This window comes from Saccopteryx leptura, chromosome X (assembly GCF_036850995.1).
Source record: "Saccopteryx leptura isolate mSacLep1 chromosome X, mSacLep1_pri_phased_curated, whole genome shotgun sequence".
Lineage (NCBI taxonomy): Eukaryota > Metazoa > Chordata > Mammalia > Chiroptera > Emballonuridae > Saccopteryx > Saccopteryx leptura.
Genome location: NC_089516.1, coordinates 101941800 through 101967688, shown reverse-complemented (window position 1 = coordinate 101967688; position 25889 = coordinate 101941800). Strand labels below are relative to the sequence as shown.

Sequence of the window (25889 nt, the reverse complement as noted above, 5' to 3'; positions counted from 1 at the left end):
AGTGTGTACCAGCTGAGTCCTGCTTCCTTTGTGAGTCTCTTTATCCCCATCTGTGAGATGCATGTTAATAGTCTATTTCCTAAACTGTCACTACCTTTGCTAGCATTTGAGACTTCAGTTGTATTTGATATTATGTTTCTATTTTTCTTTCTATCTTTTTTCCTTTTTTCTTTCTTTGTTTTCTTTTCTTTTGGGGGGGGGTTCAGCAGAAGGAGGGAAAGCAAATATGACAGATAACCCTATTTTTCCTCTGGTAACACACCTGAGCAATAGACAAGTGTGGGGTGAATTGCTTGCTGTGAGGGCAAAATGCCCTTCAGTCAGGGTGGAAATATAGAACAATGAAAGTGTGCTTGATTCTAAAGGCCTCATATGCTGTTCAGGGACTCATTTGAGAATCATTCAACAATTAAATTATTTCATTAAGAGGCGGGGTTGCATCAGTGGGAAGGGGATAAAGCATCTAAAAAAAATGGAAAGGATTTTGTGATAAAATGGTACCAGAGGGAACAGAACCAATAACTTGTTAAACAACTGATTTTCCTAATCCTTTTTTTCCCCCAGCTTATTTCTTATGAATGTTCAATAGCTTCACCAGCTTGGTGGGGAAAGGATTTGATGAATAGCACAAAGACACTGGCTATTCCCTGGAGGCTGTCCCTTTAAAGGAAAATCGTAGTTTATTCTGGGGGGGGGTGGTATGTACACATTAGAGTAGGAAAGAGAGTTTGGAAGAAAATTAAAACACTCTTCTACCTAGTCATTTACTGAAATGCAAAGATTGCTTCCTAAGCTAGAGATGCTAACCTTGGCTAGTTCCTTTCATTCTCTTCAAGGGGAATTTTGTTAGGCTATGGATTCATTTACAACTGTTAGTCATGTGAGCATGTGTGAGGAAACAGATGCCAGTTTTAATGTATTTAGCCTGAAGTTACAATTTGATAGGAGCCAGTGTCAGTAGGTTGAGCTAGTTCAAAATCCCTCCCACTCCTCTGTTTGGAACAGTGCCAAAAGTGCCTCTCTCTCTCACACACCAACTCCCACAACCACCAGCACCCCCTTAGCCCCTCCTTCTTCCCTATCAAGATCAATATTCCTGCAGCTCAGGGGCAAGCAGCAGATGGGTCACGGGCTTTTTTCAACCAGTTCTTTTCACAGGCAGCAGATTGCAGATCTGGATCCGGCTAATATTTGATTTTTTTTTTCTCCCCACCACTTTTTCTTTGCTTTTTTCCACCCAACCCTTTTCTCCAACACTCAGGTCTCTGTGGTTTCACCAAAATATGGAACTTGATTTTGGACATTTTGACGAAAGAGATAAGACATCCAGGAACATGCGAGGCACACGGATGAATGGGCTGCCTAGCCCCACTCACAGCGCCCATTGTAGCTTCTACCGAACCAGAACCTTGCAGGCACTGAGCAATGAGAAGAAAGCCAAGAAGGTACGTTTCTACCGCAATGGGGACCGCTACTTCAAGGGGATTGTGTACGCTGTGTCCTCTGACCGTTTTCGCAGCTTTGATGCCTTGCTGGCTGACCTGACTCGATCTCTGTCTGACAACATTAACCTGCCTCAGGGAGTACGTTACATTTACACCATTGATGGCTCCAGGAAAATCGGAAGCATGGATGAACTGGAGGAAGGTAATTCAAGGAGTGGGTGGTGGCCTTTGGTGGGAGGCGGCATTATTGATTATGGTTACATTTCTTGGATTTCATTGAAAGAAATTAGGAACTATATTTGTCAAACACCAAGTTGATGCTCAGACTTGTGATTCTATAAGCATCAACAGAGTAATTAGCCATTATTCTTTATGGCTTTCTGTGTCTGCTGGGTTTGAAGTGTACATAGTGGTGATAATGCATTGTGCTTATCTGCCAGGGTTTACAAAGGAAAATTTGAATTGTATCATTTACTCTAGATCTTGATAATAGTACAATCAAGGCAGATCATAAAATCATTAAGGGTGTTAAATGAGGAAAGAAGTTTGATTGGGTTAACAGAAAGAAAATATACCCAATTATCCTTTGAGCTGCTGAGCCTATTTGTGAATTGCACCTCATGGAAATATGAATCCTAAAGGCAGGACTTCCTGGACATGTTCACAAAGGATTATACTTTTAGGTAAGTGGTCACTGCTCAGCTGTTGCTTCTAAAAAGCCCACTTCAGGGTGTGTCCCTAGGCTGAGGTCACTGAGAGAAATACCAAAGAAAGCTGTAGGTATGTCTGGTATTTTAATAGACTATTCCTGTTAGAGTAAGAATTGACTCACTGTACCTAAATCCTTTTAAATCATCTCTACATTTTGTTTTGCAACTGAACTTTATGACTAGATTGCTGAAAATTCTGACAACCTGTGTACCCACCCAAAAACAGAGTCTTAGCTCTTACCAAATCTTGCTTATCCATGAAGCCTTTTTTTTTTCTTTAGTCACTTAAAAAAATGGATCTTGGAGTGTATTCTCATATTTTACTTTATCAAATAAATTATATTAAGGATGCTTTCCTACCTCCATTTTAAAATTGGAATAACATATGTGATAAGTTTAACCAAAACACAATGCTTTAAAGCCTCAATAAGTGGTGATAATAAAAATGCCCCTGCCCAACCTCTCCCCCACTATCCAGCCTTTCCTTTTCACTTCTTCCATTCCCTGAGCAAAGGTGAGTTTAGAGTAGGCAGATTTCTAGGGAAATCAAATTATGAAACAACCGACAAGGAAGGAGAAACAGCACATTCGTTGACTAGGTGTGGGAGTGCCCCGCCTCCGCTTCTGTGCTTCTATGTCTCTTGTGTTCCTAGACAAAGGAACATGAGGGCTTCCCTTGTACAAGACCACATTCTTGCGAGTAGCTGCTGTTTCCCAAGTCAGGTCAAGTGATTTGGGACCAGTTACTTAAAAGAGACAATGTCCATATGGCTACTAGATCCAGGTCTCAGGGATCAAGTCCCAGGTTTTTATACATAGCTGACCTTGTGAAACAATGCTGAGGAAGCTTAGATTATTTGATTATGTGTTGATCATGTGGGGCCAGGCAAAGGTTAATCCTATACTTTTCCTGCACATTGACAGATTGGTCATCCTAGTGTATATTTTAAAATAAAGAAGAGTCAGGGTTATCTGGAAGAAAGGCTTCAAGCTAGATGGAGGGAGCTGTCCAACAGAGTAATCAATAAAGTGTATGCCTTTTGTCACTGTAAAATACACAAGTCAGTCGAATTTGAGGGTTTTTTTCTGTAATAATTTTCACAAACAAAGCAACCTGAATTATCCAATATGTCCTCATTTTCACTAGCTATGATCTTCCAAAGACCATGGAAAATACTACCTTAGACTTCTGAACAAAGTGACATTGTATTCAGAGCAAGGACTAAAATGTTTTTTGTGTGTGTGTGTGTTTGATATAAGAAAGCTGTCATGCACAGATTTTCCCCCAAAATCTATTTTTAATATGTCTTTCTCAAGTACAAGCCCTTGATATTAATTTTCCCCCATCCCAGGATTTATGTGTGTGTGTGTGTGTGTGTGTGTGTGTGTGATAATAATCCCAGTTCAATGTAAGTTATAAACATAATTTTAAAGACTGTAGCTTTCTTTTCTCTTGATCCTTTTGAATCCTGCTAGATTGGACTCCTCTCATTTACCACTCCTGGGTGCAGTGATAATACTTCATAGTGAATTGTTGGACTATGTAAAGTGTGAATATGGCTCAGTTGGATTTATTCATATGTCATCTATAACTACAAGCTTCAGTGGCCCTCAATGCCCCCCTCCTGAGTACTGCCTATTTAGTCAAGGAAATTCTATATCCAACATATCTCTTGGATAATGTTGAGAAATGTGACTGGTTTTCCACTACCATAGAGCAAAATAGAAAAGGGCATTGGAATGAGGAAGATAAAGACAAAGTGTCTTTTTCTATCTCATTTTGTCCTCTGGAACTACTCATCTAGGAATAAAGGGCAGAAGTCCCTCACTTTGGTCACTTTTTGAAGAAGTCAAATTAAAAATTTAGAAAAAAATCATACACATTGCTTTCCATGAGACTTCCAATTGAAAACGTTTAGAAAGATCTCTGAGTGAGGAATCAGGGTTACTGGGTTCTAGTCTTAGAGACAGAGGATAATAATAGGAAAATAAGTCTTTGGGATCAGATTTGATTCAACCCAAGGTCTGCCAATTGCTAGCTTGCATGACCTTGGAGAAGCCATTTTGACTGCGTAAGCCTCAGTTTTTCATCTGGAAAGTGGGAATAACTGCTTTCAGAATTAAGACAATGGATATTAAGTGTTTAGTGTTCTGCCTGGCACACAGTAGCACTCAGTAAAGGTTAGCAAGTACAGTTTGAGTCATTTTATTTTAGAGCTGGTTAGCTACATGACCATAGATTTTTGCTTCTCACCACTGTGACAGTTCTCTCTTTTTAAAACAACTCATCTTTAAAAAGAATCTTCACTAAGGTACAGTTTGCATACCATATAATTCACCCATTTAAATGTGAAATTCAATAATTTTTTAAAAATTTACCAAGTAGTGCAACCATGATCATAATTTAAATTAGGCTATTTTCATCACCCTAAAAAGAAACCCTGTAACAATTAGCTGCCAGTGACTATTTCCCCTATTCTCTCCAGCCCTAACAACAATGAATCTACTTTATGTCTCTACAGATTTTCTTATTCTGGACAATTTTATATAAATTGAATAAAAAACTGTACTTTTTGGTGACTGACTTCTTTCACTTAGAAAAATGTTGATAAGGCTTAGCCATGTTATATCATGTATTAACACTTCATTTTTTATTCAAGAATTATATTCCATGTATGTATAGAGCACATTTTGTGTATCTGTTGTAATATACTCATCTGTAAAATAAAACTAGTAACACATACCTTCTTTATCTATTATGGTGGTTGTAAGGATAAAATTAGATAACGGATATGAAAACACATTGACAAGGTAAAACTATACCTGCAAGGTACCATTATTGTTAATGATGTAAATAATAATAATGATGCTAATAATAATAATGTTAGTGAAGTTTTGGAATGGCCAGGGGTCCCCATATACCTGACTGTCTTTTTGAATTTTCTAGAGCTTTAGGAAAACACAAATTCCTGGGCCACACCCTAGATCTATTGAATTAGAATCCCTAGGGCTAAGGCTCCAGAATATATGGTTCAACAAATTTCCCCAGGTGATTCTTATGAGCACACAAGATTAGGTAATCTTGCTGATTTTGATAGTCCCCTTCTGCTAACAACAGGGGTGGGAGTTCTTAGAAATGCAGAAATCCTCATATACTACTTGTTTTTTGCTTTGTAAAGGAATAATGGAGTGTAGAGCATATATATTTCAAAATGGCAACATTATTAAATATATAGCCTAAAACAAAATGAAATAGAAAGCAAGCATTTAATAATCACTTTGGCCTTGTGGCCCTCCTTTGTCTAATAATGCCTCTAGTCTACTCTCTGCTGTTAGATGCTGAAACAAGAAAGGGGAAAATTTGGGACCAAAATCAGGTTATTGATGTCCACTTTCTCTCAGATCCTTGATTACAACAAAGGTCTTAGCAAAATCCTATAGAACATGGCCCTTATAAGCTGTATTCCCAATGAATAAAATTAATACATGACTTTTCCTTTTGTCTTGTTTAGTTTTCACTGCTGAATCTTTCTCCTTCCAAAATATTTCCCTAATTTATTGTATGTAAGTATCCAGAACAATATTAGGTGTATACATTTTGAGCATTATTATGCAGACCATGGGACAGAATATTTACAATTGAGACAGTTTTGTTAGAAAAACCGAACTGTATAGTGATGCTATGATTCAGTTCCTGTGCCATAGCTCATTTGTTCCAATGATATGAAAACACCTCACCAATTTATCCTCTGACTACTAAAACAAGCACATTGCCAAAGAGGAGGGTATTAAGATACCTGTGAGAAATGCATCATTAATAGATATGATAATACAATGAAATTCCATTTAGTATGTTTCTTCTTGAGTAATAAAGCCCCAGAAAAAAGGAGAAAGCCCAGGCAGAAGTGCTTTGACACTGAGAAAATATTAATGTTTAATGTTTTTTTGAAAATAGTGTCTCCTGAAAATGAAGAGAAGTAGACATTAGATCATCTTGAGCCCACAGCTTACTCCCTTCCTGCCCATTCAGCTGTACTTCCATGACTTCATTTCCTTACCCCCACCTCACACTGAAGCACGTTGTCAATTCCAGCAAATTGTCACCTTGCTTGGCTCTCTGAAGCCAGTTTTTCCCTTAGGCTCCCAATGGGTGGGAAAGGATCCTTGGAAGCTGGGGCAGAATGGGAACCCAGCTGTGTAAAGGTGCAACACACCTCACCCAGCTGCAAGTGCCAGGCAACTGGATGTGCAGGAAACACAGACCTCTGGCAGCAGATGTTTCAGACATTTGCAAAATCAGAACAAGGAAGCCTTGGTCTAGAGAAATAGCATATTTGATGTCTTTCCAGTAGCAGAATTGGAAAGTCCTCAGCAGTGGGCACCCATTTCTTTAACAGTTAATTACCATAACAGTTTTTTCTCCTAAAACCTATTTGGAATGGAAAAAAAAACAGAAGAAAATTCCTTCTTATAGATCTTTAAGACTGGAAGGAATTCAGATGTCAATAGTGGAATACCTTCAATTTATAGAGGAAAAAGTTGAGACTCAGAGATTAAGTGATTTGCCTTCATAAATTCACACAGCATCTAAATGCTTGGTTGGGATTTGAATTCAGATCTGTCTGACTCCTGGATTCACTGTTTTTTAACCACTATAAATATTCTGCTTTCCATGGAGGAGGAGGGAAAGCTGATAATGGAGGTGGCTAAGCATGCGAGGGGGCAAGTATTATATGGAGAGTCTGTGTATCTTTCCCATAACTTTGTTGTGCACCTAAAACTGCTCTAAAAAATAAACTCTTAAAAAAATCTTTTCCTCAGTGTACACTAGCACTGGCAGCAGATGGCTTTGTTAGCCATTGAGCTTCTACGTTTGGCATTTGCAGCAACTGAAAGCCCCCTTTCAACCAGCAGGAAATCTTATCTTTGAGGCATGAGACTAAAGGTTGTGCTCAAGTTATATGATGATTATAGTTCAGTTCCAAAATGGCTGCCCTTGCTTTTTTCTCTTTTCTTTCCTTCAGATTGTATTCCTCCTCTTTTCCTTCCTGCCAAACTTTTCTTTCTCTTTTCCCTTTTTGCTCTTTCCTTCTTGTTTTCTTCAGATTCAGGTCTTAATAATAAAGATAGCTAGAATTTATCAAATGCTTACTATGTGCCAGGTCTGGGCTCAGTCCTTTTAGCTGTCATCTGATTTGTGCCTCAAAACCACTTAATGAGGTAGGGATCGTTACTATCATCTCCACTTTGCAGACAAGTAACTGAAGCCAAGGGAGGTTAGGTAACTTGCCCAACAATACACAACTAGAAAGGACTGGGGACCCCAATCTGATTGATGTCACATCAGCTGCTCTTTTTCCATTAGTACAGATTGGGGCCAAAGGAGAGAGTGAAGAGACTGAAATGTACTTTTGGAAGGTGCTTAATGTATATTTGGCTGAGGGCTGGGTCCTCTGGAAAGTTCTTGGGTGCCATATGATACCATAGCTTTCTGCTATCATTCATTTGCATCGGGGGGTGCTTAATCATACTCATAGTTCAGAGGCTTAAGAGGTTTAAGAGATGGGAGCAAAAGAAAAAAGAAGTCCAGTGTCCTAATAGGGCTACACAGCTGACTCTCCAGAAAAGACTGTAGATGAGTGAAATCATAAATATATAACCTCACACATTTCTGCACCACCACTTGTCTAATACAACTTTAAAGTGTATGACAAATTATGGAAAACATCTGAAGCAGTGGAAGGTGCTTTGTGAAACTGGTTAAGTGTTAGGGCAATAAGCTATTCCTAGGGTGTAGGAGATTTTGGCTGTAAATGTAAAGGGGATTTGAAAGACCCCTCCTTTATTCTTTTATTTTATTTTTTTATTAAGAGAGATAGAGAAAGAAAGAGAGAGAGGGACAGACAGACAGGAAGGGAAAGAAATGAGAAACATCAATTCATGTGGCACCTTAGTTGTTCATTGATTGCTTCTCACATGTGCTTTGACCAGGGGGCTCCAGTTGAGCCAGTGACCCCTTGCTTAAGCCAGAGACCTTTGGGTTCAAGGCAGTGACCATGGGGTCTTGTCTATGGTCCCATGCTCAAGCCAGCAACCCTGTGCTCAAGCTGGTGAGACTGTGCTCAAGCCGGTGACCTCAGGGTTTTGAACCTGTATCCTTAGCATCCCAGGTTGATGTTCTCTCCACTGCACTACCACTTGGTCAGCACCCCCCCTTTATTCTTTTAAGTCACAAATTAAAAACCCTAGACTATATCTTGAGTTGGTTTGGATTAGCCAACATGAAAGCCAGAGAAATTAGTTTCTTTTGGTGGAGGGCTTTGACTGCCTATCATGTGTGCATGTGTGCAACAGGGTGCCTGTTCTTGCATATGAAGTAAGAGAGAACACTAGCATCTTCTGAGACCCAGAGCTGGGTTGGAAGCCATTGTGGATATGTAGGAAACCACTTATCCTCCCCCTCTAGATACACTAATAAATGTCCTCAAACATGCCCTACAGATTCTGACTGAGTCTTCTCTCAGAGTTAACTGAAAATTTGTTAATTAATGTGACTTAGAGAATTTGGTGCTACAACAAAGCAATCAATATTTGCAAAGGGAGTGAATTATCAGCCCAGTGTTTCTGAATGCTTCTGCATACTTTTCCTACTGACACCAAAGTAAGAAGAGCCACCAGACTATACTTGTGTTTAATGCTTTCCTTGCACTAGCTAGAGAAGGTTTGTTTATTTATTTACTTATTGCCATTATTGATAACTTAAGTCTGATTAAATCACAGTGGTTTTCTGTAGCTGGGCCTCTGGATGAACTTCTGTATACCTTGAGGCAAATGTGTTTTACTTAACAAATTTAACCTTTTCCAATACTCTCTTCCTCAGGCCGAGGCTACTTCTCTTCCTTTTTCGAGCTTGCAGTCACAGGTGTCTAATCCCCTCCTTTTGCCTCTGGCCCCTTCATTTTTTTTGGTGTATTAGTCATTTCCTTTAGCCCAAGGTACATGTGAAAATTACACTATATCCCCCCAAACCATAAATCAGGCTGTGTAATATATTCTTACATCTTCACCTCATTACTTGCAGCAGTGAAAGATGAGCACTGGTAAAGACAGCCCTGAATACACAATGCAGCATTTGGCAACAAGGAAAGATGAGGGGTGAGTGGTGGAAACAGTAAGAGTATTTCTCAAGCAAGAGCTATGACTTGCAGACACAAGGAATGCTGTGTATGTGCATGTCTGTACAGGTTATTTAGATAGTTTTCATAGCAGTGTGTGGGGATGACCAGTGGAAGACCTAATTATGCACATATATATTTATACATTCAATACACACATATTTCATATTTCTCATTTAAATATTCTGCTGCTTAGCTTTGTGCTCTGTGCACAGGACAATCTGGCTTCATGGCAAATGTGTAGTGTGTTCAATATGTAGGGTTACTTGGGTGCCTTTAATTTGAATAACAATGTATTAACTTTAAATGTTCTCCTTGGTTATAATATAACAATAGTACAAGGTTATGAGTCCAGAAACAGGACAATAACATTAAGGAAGAGAGACATGTGAGAAACATTCCAATAATGCCCTTAGATGTTAACAAACACCCTAGAAATTAACATAAACATTTCAGTTCTAATAAAACTATGACAAGCTTAAGAAGCCACTTTTTAGATTACACTTAGGTATATTCATTGTCCTGGGGACCCTTAGTTTTAGACTTTTCAACTAGGTATTCCATTATAGTGAATGTTTTTCTGATTATTTGGTCTTGAATATGAATGAACAAAGTTGTCATTGTCAGAAAGCCCAGTTAGAGATGGTTATTATTAGGGTAGGTTATTATCACTATTTCTCTAAGAGTCCTTGGAGTAAGAGCAGTGTGTATTAGTTTGGTTTGAATAGTACATATACTTGCTATTAAACTAATCACCACTTATTTCTTCTCTTAGGGGAAAGCTATGTTTGTTCCTCAGACAACTTCTTTAAAAAGGTGGAGTACACCAAGAATGTCAATCCCAACTGGTCTGTCAATGTGAAGACATCTGCCAATATGAAAGCCCCCCAGTCCTTGGCTAGCAGCAACAGTGCCCAGGCCAGGGAGAACAAAGACTTTGTGCGCCCCAAGCTTGTCACCATTATCCGCAGTGGGGTGAAGCCTCGAAAGGCTGTGCGTGTGCTTCTGAACAAGAAGACGGCCCACTCTTTTGAGCAAGTCCTCACCGATATCACTGAAGCCATCAAACTAGAGACTGGGGTTGTCAAAAAACTCTACACCTTGGATGGAAAACAGGTAGGTTTTCTCTTTTGGACTACTTTTTTTTTCTCATTTGTTCTAAATCCTTGAAAGATCATCTTACATAAGCATCATTTCTGGTTGGGGGGGACTCTTCCTCCACCTCTCATTGTTGCTATCTGATATTTGTCTCATTTGGAAGAAAGGTATTTTTCCGCAGACAAATCCAGGAATGTGAAATTCAATTGGTGTCTGACTTACCAAGTTAAAAGGTCACTTAGCCTCATATTTCTTATCTTCTAAGAAAAGATATGTTAGAACCTAGGTCCTACATTCTTATGTAAATGAATTTAACTATTACATGATGCAACCTTATTTTATTCAATGCACATGGCTGGAAATGAGCTTTACCCACTCATTTCTTCTTAGGCACCCTCACATGGGTATTCAGTGTTCATTCTGTTGAAAAGAGGTTGAAGCAATCTTTGTATTCTATTACAAAAATCAGAATTGAGGGAAGCACTGAAATCTCTAGTTCATTGTCTTTGCCTGTCACTGCACCACATTTTTTCCCCTCTCTCTTCATTTTCCATCTGACATAGCTATCTTATTTTGGTTCAGCTGATGGTTTGAGTGAGAAAGGGATGGTTTCAGGATCCTAAAATTAGCGCAAGAAAGACACTGCCATCTGTTCTCTTCCAAATCAGGTTCTTCATGTCATTGGTTATGCTACTAAAGTACCACCTATATTAATATCTGGGAAAGAATGCAGCCGGGTGTCTCCATCAGACAGATGCACCATTCTCTTGAGCACAGGGAGCTGTAAATATATGACAAAAAAATGTTCTGTTTGCTCTAAAGAGAATCCTGGTCCCCAATCAGAGAATACAAGTATGGATTAGTATCAGTCTATACCTTCTACCTCATAAAATACCTTTGGTGTTTGTGCAAAAGGACTGATCATACCTGCTCTACCCATGCTCACAGAATTCTCATGAGGATTAAAGGAAACCATGGAAGCTCTGTCCAGGTAACTCAGTTGGTTAGAGTGTCATCTGATATGCCAAGGTTGAAGGTTTGATCCTGGGTCAGGGCACATATAAGAAACAGCCAATGAATGCATAAATAAGTGGAACAAAAAAAATCAATGTTTCTCTCTCTCTCTATCCCCTCCTCTCTCCCTCTCCTCTCTTCTCTCTCTAAAGTCAATAAAAAGAAAAAGTATTAAAAAGCAAAGGAAATCATGAATATGAAATCACTCTGTAAGTTAAATGCATGATATAAATATGTTTGCATACAATTCATCAATAAATGAGATATACATGTAAATTGCTGGATATTTTACATATATATTAATAAATGTTAGCTCTCCTCCCTTTACTTTACCACCATCATTTTTAGATTGAATTTATAACAATTTTGTGCAGAATACCATACCTTGGCTTTCTGAAACTACTTCTAATGATAAATGAAGAGACACGTCCACCTCTTAGGTAAACAAGCTTCAGTCCAGAGATGGGTAGAAGATTTTTATCCTACAGCAGGCCACATGGAGTGGAAATCCCTCTACAACTCCTTCAATCATTGGCTCCCATTCCTTTGGGGAATGTGTTATGAAATGCCAGTGTATGATATGGTATGTGTACAAAAACATCAAGGAGAAGTGCTCAAGAGAGCAGATCAATGCCTTGTTAGGCATCATTGTTGCAGTTGATACTGTTTCTTCTCTCTACAATGTCTGTCTCTGCCTAGTCTGATTTACTTGGAAGTCATTGAGAAAAGTTATCTTTTAAAGCCTGGTTCATGTTATGCTATCTCCAAAAACTCTATCTCCACTATGCAAAGTTAATGCAATCTCAACGTTTTTTAATGCTCAGATCCTGAAACACTCTGGATGTTCTATAGGTGTTTGTTGATTGAACAAAATGACATAAAGAGATTCTCACAGGGTCTAGTGTAAGGTGGATTGCTATGGCCATGCGGATTTGCATTGAATTCAGGCACACGGTAATGGAACTGTGAAGCTGGAAAATGGTGAGGCATACCAATTTATTAAAGGCTCACAAAGACAGGCAAGCCAAAAGAAGAAAGAAAAAACATAAAACAAAGGAAAACCTGCTTTTCACAGTGGAGGGCAAGGGATCAGGAAACCAACACACCTCTCAGTGGAGGGCGATCTGATCTCATCACCCCTGAGGGGAAGCACTTACATCCTTACAATAGTGCTGTCACATGCTCATGCACTAACAGCACAAAGTGCTTGTAGCCAGTAAACCAGTGAGCAAGCCTAACACAGCTGTTTCCCCACTGCAAGGTAGATGTTTTGAGATGTTCTGAGAACTCCTCTGCTTTCATTGCCCCAGACAATTTCCTTGGATCTATCTGAAGAGATAGGGCACTTCCAAAGAGTAGATATTCTACTCGGGCAGCTCCTCTTACTTACTTGGAAGTCATTAAAAAAGACTTTAAAGCAGTATTTTCCAAAGTATATTCTAAGAACTGTCACTACCAACCCCTAGAAACTCTTCATAAAGGATCCTGTGGCTAAATAAGGTTGTAAAATGCTACAAATTATATTTATTTCTTAGAGATCATTGTGCTTATTGGCATATAAAATGTTCCAAAAAGTTCTGCAGAAAGAGAAGCCAATTCATTTAGTCCAAGAAATTTCCAATCTTATTTAACCACAAATACCTTTTGTGGAATATATATATATATATATATATATATATATATATACATATACACACATTATATAAAATTATATATATACAAAAAATATATAATGAAATATATATAATGGAATACATATAATTAAATATATAATTATATACATAATGGAATATATATACATATATAATTATATATAAACATATATATATAATTATATATATAATGGAATATATATTATAGAATATATATTATGGAATATATATTATAGACTATATAATGGAATATATATACATGTATATATTCTGCAGAATGCACTAGAAAATGCTGTTTACAGAAGATGCTGAATGATTAGGAACTAACTACCCTAACCTCACAGGTAAGATTGGTATGCATGGGGTAATCCCCAAGTCAAACATTTTTGTGTGGTTACAGCAATAAAAATAAATAACAATATTTGGGGTGTAGGGACAAACCTACTAATTACAAAATAGATTCTGAGTATACTGAAAGTTGGTGTCAAACTCAAAATTTTGAATCCCAGCCTATTTACCAATTCTAATAATAACAGCTCTAATGTTAACACTTGTCAGTCACTTTGATTAGGTGGATATTCTTACTATTTGAGAATAGGATTGTTCTGTATGCAGGCTGAAGGCACATGTGTTGGAATGGCATGGACTTGCTTGAATGTGATTACTTTTAGCCTGTCTTTAGATAAATGTGGCACCAGATGGAAAGAAAAAAATATGGTCGGGGCTATCTGTTATTAACCTTTTTAACATAAAATCAAGGCATCACTAGGGTTCCATCTTGTTCTAACTGCATTCTAGATAAAATAGAACAAGTGATTTTCTCCCTTTTTGTTTGAAACAGCCCAGTTGATTATACCAGATTTATTATTGCTTCTGTTCTCTTGTGTACCATTTGATGAATTGGCTTACACTGATTGACAAAAAATCTGCAAACATGGCTCCTGTCTCTTTCTCTCTGTTTTTATTTTGTTTGGACGTACTTTTGGTCCTTTTAGGGCTTATGTTTTGCCAATATAGAAGACTGGTTTCCTGACTTCTTGCTTCTGAGATATTGTAGTTTGTATAGGCAGGGAAGCTAACCATCACCAGTAGGAAGGAGTCCTAATTTGTTCCTCTCCTTAATAACAAGTTGCTAATATAATTAGGAGTAGTTTGGTAGGGTCCTGAATACACTCTCACAGTCTATAATAAAAACCATGATGAAAGATTGGATGATAATGAATATTAATTCACTCTCAGCTAAGTGGGTTTGTGTGTGTGTGTGTGTGTGTGGTTTTTTAAAATAAACTTTATTTTTAGAGCCATTTTAGGTTCATATAAAACTGAACAGAAAGTTCAGAGGTTTTCTATATATGCTCTGACCTCACACGTACACCCCTCCCCCATTTCAGCATTCCCCACTGGATAGGTACATTCATTACTACTGATGAACATACGTGGATACATCCCAATCACCCAGAGTCCATAGTTTATATTAGGACTTACTCTTGGTGCTGTAGATTCTTTGGGTTTAGACAAATGCATAATGCCATGTATCTACCCCTGTAGTATCATATGGTGTAGTATAACTGCCTTAAAAATCTTCTGTGATCTGCCTGTTCATCCCTCCCACTCCCTAACCATGGCAACCACTATCTTTGTCTTTTCAAAATGTTAACAAGTTTTATTTTTTAGAGCTGGTTTGAGTTACAAAAAAATTGAGCAGAAAGTATAGTGTTCTTATATACCCCTTCTGACTCCCACCCCATAACTTCCCACAATTATTAACATTTTGCATTATTGTGGTACATTTGTTACAATTGATGAATCAATATTGACAAATGATTACTAAAGTCCATAGCTTACATTAGAGTTCACTCCTTTTGTTGTATGTTCTATGGATTTTGACAAACATATAATTACATGTGCCTATTACATGTACCACTACAGTATCATACAGAGTAGCTTTGCTATCTAAGCATTCCCATGCCCCACTTACTCATCCTTCCCTCCCTCCTCCAAACTCCTTGTAACGACTGCCTCCATTGCTCTGCTTTTTCTAGAATGTCAGCATTTGTCTTCTAATTTCAAAGTTTAATCTATTTTTTATTGCAGTTTCTCATATGTTATGATGTATTTCAATTTTTTTTCTTATTTTCTCTAGGTATATATTTTTTCCTTGTTTATCTTCTTGGTCTCTTTAGCACCAATTGGTTTTTTGTTTGTTTGTTTGTTTGTTTTTTATCCCTTCTCTGCCTACTTTTCTTTCTAGTTTGGAAATTATAGCTTTAATTTCTGTTCTTAGCTGAAGTTGTTCTTTTGATTCCTTGGCAGCTAGAGTGGTTACGGTATGTTGACAAATTTATCCAACTATTAATTTTAGTAATCAAACCACAGATTGACTTTTATGCTTAAAGATCATGGATGCATACAAACTGGAATCCAAACTCCTGGTTCACTTGTTGGCTCAGTTTATACATAGTCTAGCTTTAAATTAATTTCTGTAAAGCACAGAGCATGGTGCTTCTGTTAGTGGTAATAAACTTCCAGCCTTTAGCATCTTACACAGGGGTACAGCTGGTCCTCACACCATCCATTTCCATGCTACATTTATTGGCATATCTAGCCTCAGTTTTGCTCACATCCAGGATCTATGCAATCAAAGACTCACTATTGTCTCAATATAAATACCTAAAGTAGACTGTGTTAATTTAATTAGGTCAGTTTTTAGTTGGATAATTTTTGTGTGTGTTTCTGTCTTCTGTTACCAACTACTTGGACCAAGAATTTTAGGTCTCAGAAGAACAAAAATAAGGTTTAAGCTGACTCTAAGTTTTCCTATAGCCTTGATAGCTAGAACAGAAATTTTAAGAAATGTGTTGAACCATAAAATGGTGGAAGAAGAAAATAAGAACACAAAGTATATTTGAACCATTGTTAAATATTCCAGAAAAGACTTGCCCCTTCCATCTTGCTATACTAAATAACTGGGTGTTGCAAGCACAAAGGCAATTGCAGAAAATACAGAAAGACAAGTTGTATTTAACCTTGGAAATGTTGAGTGTTTTCCCCAAATTTTTTCTGTGCTTGTGTAGCATATTTTTCTCTCCCTCCATCATCTCTGCCCCCTCTAGTAACATCTGGTCTTACTTATGCTCCCTGGCCTCCAGCTCTCCCAGAGCCAACCTCTCTTTCCTTCTAGTGTTATGACCCTGTCAGTCAATGTTGGACTCAATGGAAAAGGCCACGTGGCTATAAATTATGCCCCAAGAAGGAGGTCATTTACCATTGACCTTCCCTTGAGAAAATCAAGAATGGAAGGTGATGTTCGTATCACCAAAAGTCCCACCTCCACCACCCCTATCCCCAACTTTGAGAGGATTGTCTTGGGGATGAAATTGAAAACAGCAAAGATGGGAAGCCAGACTGGGCTCTCTGAAAAGAGACAGTTTGCAAATTACCTTGCTGTATGTACAGCATACTTCAAGATGCCTCACACTGAGGTAGATTTTGTACTTTAAAAGCTTATGATGGAGGTAGATAAACATCATATATACTGTCCTTTTGGAAATACAAAAACAACAACAACTAACTGTAGTCCGGTTATTGGTTATTTCTTAAGTAACTCTTTAAGTGTTTTAGTGTTGATGTGATGCTCCTGGTTATGAACAATGATAGCAGTGGGGTTAAGCCATTTCAGTCAAAACCTTTGGCATAATATTCCAGTCTTTGACACTGATGAGTCTGTTGATATATACAACATTCAGCATATGGAAAGAGACCTAAACTGGGATTTAGAGACCTGAGTTCTATTCTTCACTCTGTTTTTCATTATTTATGTGACGGGGCCAATCACATCTCTTCTCTAGGCTGTAGTTTTGTAGATAAGTACGTGACCTTTAGGAGTACTTCCATCTCTATGGTAACAGAGTATTTATCTCACAATATTGCTTCTATGTAGATATTTTTCACCAAACTGCTACTCTTCCCAATACCCTCCACCTCTTTAAGTTGCTAAAATCGCCAATGTGATGTACTACTAATTTTAGTGGATACATTATGTTCTAGGATGATTCCTAAATGGTATTTGCACAGTCCTTATATTCAGATATATCTTGCCACCTGTGTTGACATGACCAAAGAATATTTTTAAACTTGTAATTTTTATTTGATTTCTTTTTCTTTCCAGTGTGGATTATATGAATAAATAGTGGAGGAAAAAAAATAAAAAGAAGCACAATTAAAACCAGCCTGCTAAAAGTGTAATAAGCATTTGACAGTACCACTATTAAGGCATCTCTACCACAATGGTGCTATTTTAGGTGCTGGGAGAATTGTTCCCAATGGGGAAGGTTATCATCAGAGTTATTTCTTGATTAAATTGAAGAGGACAAGTGAGGATTTCTCCAGAAATGCAGACTGTTCCATTACCAGCCACTGAAATACTAGTATCTTGTTCTTTGTTCTTTATTTTCATCTTTGACATCATAGTCATTCCTTCAAAGTGATAGAAAAAACATTATCTCCAAATACAGTTTTTATAATAACTTTACTGAGATATATATAATCCCCATATCATACAGCTAACCCATTTAAGTGTATATAATCCAATGACTTTTAGTATATTCACAGAGTTGTGCATCCATCATGACAATCAATTTTAGAACATTTCCATCACCACACAAAGAAACTCCACATCGTTTAGATATCATGCCCCAGTCTTCCAATCCCTAGACAATCACTTATCTACTTCTGTCTGTACATATATTGCCCATTCTGGACATTTAAAATGAATAGAATCATACAATATGTTATCCATGACTCTGCTTCTTAACATGTTTTCAAGGTTCATCATGTTGTAGCATAGTAGTAACTTATTTCTTTTCATGATGGAATTATATTCTATTGTACAGATATGCCACGTTTAGTTTAGCTATTCATCAGTTGATGGAAATTTAGGTTGTTTCCACCTTTTTGCTATTATGAATAATGCTGCCATGAACATTCATGTTCTGATTTTTATGTGATCATATACCTTCATTTACCTTGAGTAAATACCTAGAAGTGGTATTTACCAATCAATGTTATTTGCTAGGTTATAGAGTATGTGTATGTTTAACATTTTAAAAAATATATTTTATTTATTCCTTTTAGAGAGGAGAGAGAGAGAGAGAGAGAGAGAGAGAGAGAGAGAGAGAGAGAAGAGAGTGTGAAGGCAGAGAGAAGGGGGGAGGAGAGCAGGGAGTATCAATTCCCACGTGTGCCTTGACCAGGTAAGCCCAGGATTTCAAACCAGGAACTTCAGCATTCCTGATCAACACTTTATCCGCTGTACCACCACAAGCCAGGCTGTGTGTGTTTAACATTTAAGAAACTGCCCAACTGGTTTATTTTTAAAACTGGCTGCACCATTTTATATCCCTACCCACAATGTATGAGGAATCCACTTCCTCCACATCCTCATCAACACTTATTATTATCAATCTTTTTATTTACTCACCCTAGTGGGTGTGAAGTGAGATCACATTGTGGTTTGATTGGCATTTCCCTAATGACCAATGATATAGAATATATTTTCACATACTTATTGGAATTTATATAACCTTATTAGAAAATAAAAGTATATTTAGATACTTTGCCCATTTTTAAAATTGTCTTTTTTCTTTAAATTTTTATTTTTTAATTACAGTTGACATACAATATTATATTAGTTTCAGTGATGAGACAATCATATACTTTACAAAATGGTCCCCCTGATATTTCAAGTAACCACCTGACACCATACACAGTTATTACAATTTTACCGGCTATATTTCCTATGTAGTACTTTACAGCCCATGACTATTTTATAACTACCACTTGTATATCTTAATTTCTTTACTCTCTACAGCCACCCACTCCCACTCTGCCAACCATCAAAATGCTTGCTATATTTGAGTCTGGTATTTTAATTTTTTATGCTTGTTTGTTTATTTTGTTCTTCACATTCCACATCTGGCATTTGTCTTTTTCTGTCTGACTTATTTCACTAAGAACAATATCCTTTAGGTCTATGCATGTTGCTGTAGATTGCAAGATTGCATTTTTTTTATGGCTCAGTCATATTCCATTGTATATATGCAGCACTTCTTTTTATTCATCTATTGATGGATAGTTTGCTTTCATATCTTGTATATTGTAGATAATACTGCAATGAACATATGGGTGCATGTTTTTTTCAAACTAGTGTTTTAGATTTCTTCAGATAAATATCCAAAAATGGAATTATTAGGTCTTTCTTTGTCTCTTGTTATACCTTTAATTTAAAGTCTATTTTGTCTGATGTAAATATTGATAACCCAGTTTTTGTTTTTTGTGATTTCCATTTTCATGAAATATCTTTTTCATCTTTTTGCTTACAGTCTGTGTGTATTTTTCGATCTCAAGTGAGTCACTTATAAACAACATATGTACGGGTCTTGTTTCCCTATCCAATCAGCCACCCGGGTTTTTTTATTGCAACATTTAATTTTTTTTTTTTTTTTGTATTTTTCTGAAGCTGGAAACGGAGAGAGACAGCCAGACAGACTCCCGCATGCGCCCGACCGGGATCTACCTGGCACGCCCACCAGGGGTGATGCTCTGCCCACCAGGGGGCGATGCTCTGCCCCTCCCGGGCGTCGCTCTGCCGCGACCAGAGCCACTCTAGCGCCTGGGGCAGAGGCCAAGGAGCCATCCCCAGCGCCCGGGCCATCTTTGCTCCAATGGAGCCTTGGCTGCGGGAGGGGAAGAGAGAGACAGAGAGGAAGGGTGGGGTGGAGAAACAAATGGGCGCTTCTCCTATGTGCCCTGGCCGGGATCGAACCCGGGTCCCCCGCACGCCAGGCCGACACTCTACCGCTGAGCCAACCAGCCAGGGCTGCAACACTTAATTTTTATTTAAAGTAATTGTTGAGAGATATTTAGTTATTGCCATTATATTATTCATAATTTTATATTTTTTTCCTTCTTTTTTTTTTTTAAGTCAGGAGCATTCAAGATCAAGGGAATGGGGACACCTTTCTTGAGGACATGATTTTTTTTTTTTCTGAAGTTGGAAACGGGGAGGCAGTCAGAAAGACTCCCACATGCGCCCGACCAGGATCCACCCGGCATGCCCAACAGGGGGCGATGCTCTGCCCACCAGGGGTGTTGCTCTTCTGCAACCAGAGCCATTCTAGCGCCTGAAGCAGAGGCCTCAGCGCCGGGACCAACTTAGCTCCAATGGAGCCTCACTGTGGGAGGGGAAGAGAGAGACAGAGAGGAAGGAGAGGGGGAAGGGTGGAGAAGCAGATGGGCGCTTCTCCTGTGTGCCCTGACCGGGAATCGAACCTGGGACTCCTGCAAGCCAGGCTGACGCTCTACCACTGAGCCAACCAGCCAGGGCTTTTTTTCCTTCTTAATGAAGTTCCTCTAACATTTCTTGTAATATTGCTTTGGTGGTAATGAACTCCTTTAGATTTTCCTTGCCTGGAAAGTTCTTTATCTACTCATTGATTCAAAATTATAGCTTTGCTGGGTAGAGTAATCTTGGTTGTAGGTTCTTGCTTTTTATCACTTTTAATATTTTGTGCCAGTTTCTTCTGGCTTATAAAGTTTCTGTTAAGAAATCAGCTGACAATCTAATATGAACTCTCTTACAGATAACTAACAGATTTTCTCTTGATGCTTTTAAGATTGTCTCTCTGCCTTTAACCATTGTCATTTTAATTATGACATGTCTTGGTGTGCACCTCTATGTATTCATCTTGTCTCAGACTTGTGCTTCCATGGCTTATATGTCCATTTCCTTTGCTAGAATAGGGAAATTTTTCATCATTATTTCTTCAAATGGGTTTTCAATTTTTGCTCTCTTTCTTCTCCTTCAGGTACCCCTATAATGTGAATGTTGGTGCACTTAGTGTTGCTTCAGAGACCCTTCATTTATTCCCCATTTCTTTTGATTTTTGCTATTCTGACTGGATGTTTTCTGCTACCTTATCTTCCAAATTGCTGATTTGATCCTCTATTTCATTTACTCTACTGTTGATTCCCTCTAATACATTCTTAATTTCTGTTAGTATATTCTTCATTTCTGACTGGTTCTTTTTGATGTTTTCTATCTTCATTTTATGTTTCTTATCTCTTTGTTGAAGTTCTCATTGAGATCATTGAACACACTTATAATCAGTGTTTTGAAGTCTGTATCTGGTAGATTGCTTGTCTCCATTTAAGTAGTTCTCTTTTTCTGGAATTTTGTTCTGTTGTTTTATTTGGTACATTTTTGTCTCCTCATTTTGGCTGCCTCCCTATGTTTGTTTCCATGTATTAGGTAGAGCTGTTATGTTTTCTAGTCTTGATAGAATGCTCTTATGCAGTAAGTATCCTGTGGGGCCCAGTGTCACAGTTTCTTTGGTCACCTGAGCCAGGTGCTCCTGGTATGTATTTTATATGGATTGTGTATGATTTCCTGTTAGTTGAGTTTTGATTGCTGTTGCAACACCAATGGGAAGGATTGAGCCTTTGGCTGATTGGTTGTGAGGATTGGTCATTGCTACACCGCAGAAACTGATGTGCAGGGGCTGACTATATGGCACACTTTGTCAGGGCTGTGGTGCCTGCCCAATCTTCCCTTTGAGTATGTCATTTGTAGAGGTCATTGAGTGGTGCTCTGGTATGGCCTGAAGGTAGCCATTGGGTACATCATTTCTGTGGCTTTTCATGAGGTGCAGGCCACAAACTGTGCCTTGTCTGGGCCACCTAGTATGAGCTACAAAGTGATCTGTCATATTGTTGCCACTTTTTCTGGGCTTGGAGATACCTGGGAGAAGCCAAGCTTCAATGTGATACTGGCTGCTGCTAATGCAGGGCTTGTAGCTGCTTAGCAGAAGGTGTGGCACAGGTTGAGGTCATATGCTTTGTGCTCGGGGTTTGTGAACCTTTGAGAGATTTTTGAAAAGTTCACAGCATGAGCCATGACAGAACCTATGTATGGAAAAGTCACTGGAAACAACTTGTGTGGGCATACAAGTTGGGTGAGGCAAGGTCTCAGGGGATCACCAGGGCAGGACAAACAGTGTTGGCCAGGTTGATGGAGACTCAGATACAAGGCACACCTGCACTTGCAGAGGGAGGGTTCAGCAAAAGAACTATGCTTCTGCTAACACTTTTGTCTTGGAGAAAGCTGCTCCACCAGCCCTTGCCTTTCAGTCAGATAATTGAGGTCTTTTTTATATGACCCTGATGCCTTTCAAGCTGCTGCCCTAGTGCTGGAGCTCAGATTGAGTGAGTCCATCAACAAGTAAGTTGATGGGTAGGCCCTTTAAGAAGAGTGTCAGGGACTACAGTAGCCCTCTCGTCACAGAGACAGAATCGACCCCCACCAAAAGTTATTGGAACTTCTGTTCCCAACACTGGAACTAGGCTGGGAAGCTTTGTGTGGGCCTCAGTCCCCTTGCTCCTCAGAGGAGACCTCTGCAGCTGACATAACCCTTCCAATTTTTATCTGCCACACATATGTTTGAGACCAGCCCATTCCATGTCTCTGCCCGCCTTTGTCTTCTGATTATTGAGTTACAAGTGTTCTTTATATATTATGGATTCAAGTCCTCTTTTTGTATTATGTATTCATGTCCTCTGTCACATACGCAATTTGCAAATATATATTTTCTCTCAATCTATAGAGCATGTCTTTTATGTTCTTAATAGCTTTCTTAACTTTTCAAGAGCATTTTTTACTTTAAAGTCCAATTTATTCTTTTTTCTTATATGGATTATGCATTGCTATCATATATAAGAACTTTTTACCTAATCCAAAGTTTCAAAAAAATTTTCCCATGTTTTCATGTAAAAGTTTTATAGTTTTATCTCTTACATTTAAGTATGTGATTCATTTTTAGTTCATTTTTTATTGTTTGACAAGAAGTAAGGGCCAAAGTTCTTTGGGGAGACGGCAGGCAAACATATACCCAATTTTTCTAGCACCATTTTTTGAAAAAAAGACAGGCTTTAAAATTTTTGAATTTAATATGACACTTAGAAATAATAGTGTCCCGTATCCTCATATACAGGAGTACCTGGCATCAAAAGTTAGTAGCCTAATATTCTGCAGTTTTCTAGAACTTCCAAGAACTGTCGGTCTGGACTAATAGCGCAGAGTTTTCTCTTATACAGAAGAGTTAGCAATTCTAAGGTTATAGTAGTGAAGGTGGCTAAACCTTATTAAGTAGTAAAAACCAAAAAGCCTTGATAAGAGAAATTAAAAGTAAATATTCCTAGGCAGTGCTTCTGCCACCCCCATGCTCTAGACTCTGAATTTGTCATTTCAGACCCATCAAAGCTTGCTTGTCTCATATTCTATTCCTTCAAGCTTCTATTAAGCGGGACTGCCAAAGGAGAGTGGGAGATGCCCAGAACTGCTTAGGTTACTGTTTTTTAGTAATAGCTTAACTGGGATATAATTTACATAACATATACTTCATCCATTCAAAGTGCACAATCCAATGATTTTTATTGTATTTACAGATATTATTAGTCATCACCACAGTCAAATTTAGAACATTTTTATCACCTCTAAAAGAAATCTTATACCATTTAGTTACCATCCACCCTTACCTCCTATTCCCCCTAGCCCTAAGCAACCATTAATCTACTTCCTATATCTATACATTTGCCTTTTCACATAAATGAATGATGCAATATGCAGTCTTTTGTAACTGGTTATTTTTCCTTAGCATAATGTTTTTAATGCTTATCCATCCTGTAGCATGTATTTAGACTTTATTCCTTTTTATGGATGAATAATAGTCCATTGTATAGATACTCCACATTTTATTCATTCATTGCTTGATGGACATTTGAGTTTTCATCTTTTGGCTAGTATTAATAATACTGATATGAACATTAGTATATAAATTTTTGATGGACATATATTTTAATTTCTTTTGAGCATATACCTAGCAATAGAATTTTTGGGTGATGGGGTTTCTACATTCCCCTAACCACTAAATTCATGTATCCCAAGAGATGTTTCAAACAAATTTACATTTTTTTCTGTATAGAGATCTGGCCCAGAGTTCTTGCCTAAACAATATAGTAAGAAACAAAAAGATTCCTTCAACAACTTTTCTTAAAGCTAGACCACATACAAAGAACTCATCTCCTTTTCTTTTCTTAATCCCACTGTGGCCTTTCTGACTCTCTGGAATAAAGGAAGTTTTCTAAACAAAAGGGACTTCTAGTACATATTCCCCAAAATCACCAAAGTTTCTTAATTTTAAAAACGGTGTACACCTGTCAGAATGGTTGTCATCAATAAATCAACAAACATGTGTTGGCAAAGATATGGAGAAAAGGGAACCATTGTGCACAGTTGGTAAGAATGCAGAGTGGTGCAGCCCTTATGGAAAGCAGTGTGGAATTACCTCAAAAAATTAAAAATGGAATGTCTTTATGGCTCAGTGATTACACTTCTGGGAATACCCAAAAAAATGTAAACCACTAATTCTAAGTAATAAATGCACCCCTATATTCACATAATAGTCAAGATTTGGAAGCAGCTCAAGTGCCCATCAGTAGATGAGTGGATAAAAGAGCTGTAAAATATTTACACAGTGGAATACTACTGGTCTTTACAAAAGAAGAAAAAATTAACTTTTGCTACAGCATGGATAGACCTGAACAGTATTATGCCAAGTGAAATAAGCTAGTCAGAGAAAGACAAGTTCTATACGATTTCACTTACCTGTGGAATATAACATGTGAACAAAATAAACTAACAAACAAAATAGAAACAGACTCATAGAGAGAGAACGGACTGACAGCTGTCAGGGGAGGGATTGGGGGACTGGGTGAAAAATGTAAAAACAAGCAAACAAACCTCATAGACACAGACAAGAGTATGGTGATTATCAGAGGGAAAAGGGTTGGGGGGAGGTAGAAGAGAGCAAAGTGGGGATAATTGGTAATGGAAGGAGACTTGACTTGGGGTTGTAAATATATAATACAATATATAAATAATGTATTATAGAATTGTATACCTGAAACCTTTATAATTGTATTAACCAATGTCACCCCAATACATTCTATTTACAAAGGTATACTAAAAGGGAATTCCAGAATCCCAGTCCATTTATTTCTATTTATTTATTTATTTATTTATTTATTTATTTATTTATTTATTTTTAGTAAGATAGAGATGAGAAAGAGAGAGAGGGAGAGGGAAAGAGATAGGGATGGACATACAGGAAGGGAGAGAGATAAGAAGTATCAACTTGTATTCAATAGTTACAGCACCTAGTTGTTCATTGATTGCTTTCTCATATGTGCCTTGACCAGGGGGCTACAGCAGACCAAGTGATCCCTTGCTCAAGCCAGTGACCTTGGGGTCAAGCTGGTGAGCCCGAGCTCAAACCAGCAACTTCAGAGTTTCAAACCTGGGTCCTCTGCATTCTTGTCCAACACTCTATCCACTGTGCCACCACCTGCACAAATAAAGATTTATTTGCCCAAAATGTCAGTGGTGCTACAGTCGTGGTACACTGCATTAAGTGATAAAGCACAAGGCAGATACTGCAGAAGACAAGGCTGAGAAGAAGTCGAAGGCAGAATCTGGGAACAACCTTGTAAAAGCTATTTAAGGAGCTTGGACAGCATCTTGTAGGGATAGAAGCCCCTGAAGGATTTTAAACAGAGGGTTAACGTGATCATATTTGCAGTTTGGATAGTTCACTCTGTTGATTTGGATTTGAGGAAAATAAAAACGGTAGGGCAGCCAGGTTGGAGGCTGTGTGGTAGTACAGGGAAGAGAACAAAAAGATC

General features: G+C 38.0%; 1 protein-coding gene and 1 pseudogene across 2 annotated transcripts in view; one reads left to right on the top strand and one right to left on the bottom strand.

Moving 5' to 3' along the window:
• DCX (doublecortin) overlaps positions 1-25889 on the top strand; it is a 137979-nt gene that overhangs the window by 544 nt on the left and 111546 nt on the right. The window contains exons 2-3 of one of the 2 annotated variants that reach the window (XM_066357379.1): positions 1262-1647; positions 10106-10446. In XM_066357379.1, the coding sequence (XP_066213476.1) occupies positions 1284-1647; positions 10106-10446 (705 nt within the window). In that variant the 5' untranslated portion in view covers positions 1262-1283. Of the gene's footprint in view, positions 1-1202; positions 1648-10105; positions 10447-25889 lie in introns of those variants that run through there. The other variant, XM_066357380.1, reaches the window with a different exon arrangement.
• LOC136386065 (casein kinase II subunit alpha pseudogene) overlaps positions 1-25889 on the bottom strand; it is a 190586-nt pseudogene that overhangs the window by 139241 nt on the left and 25456 nt on the right.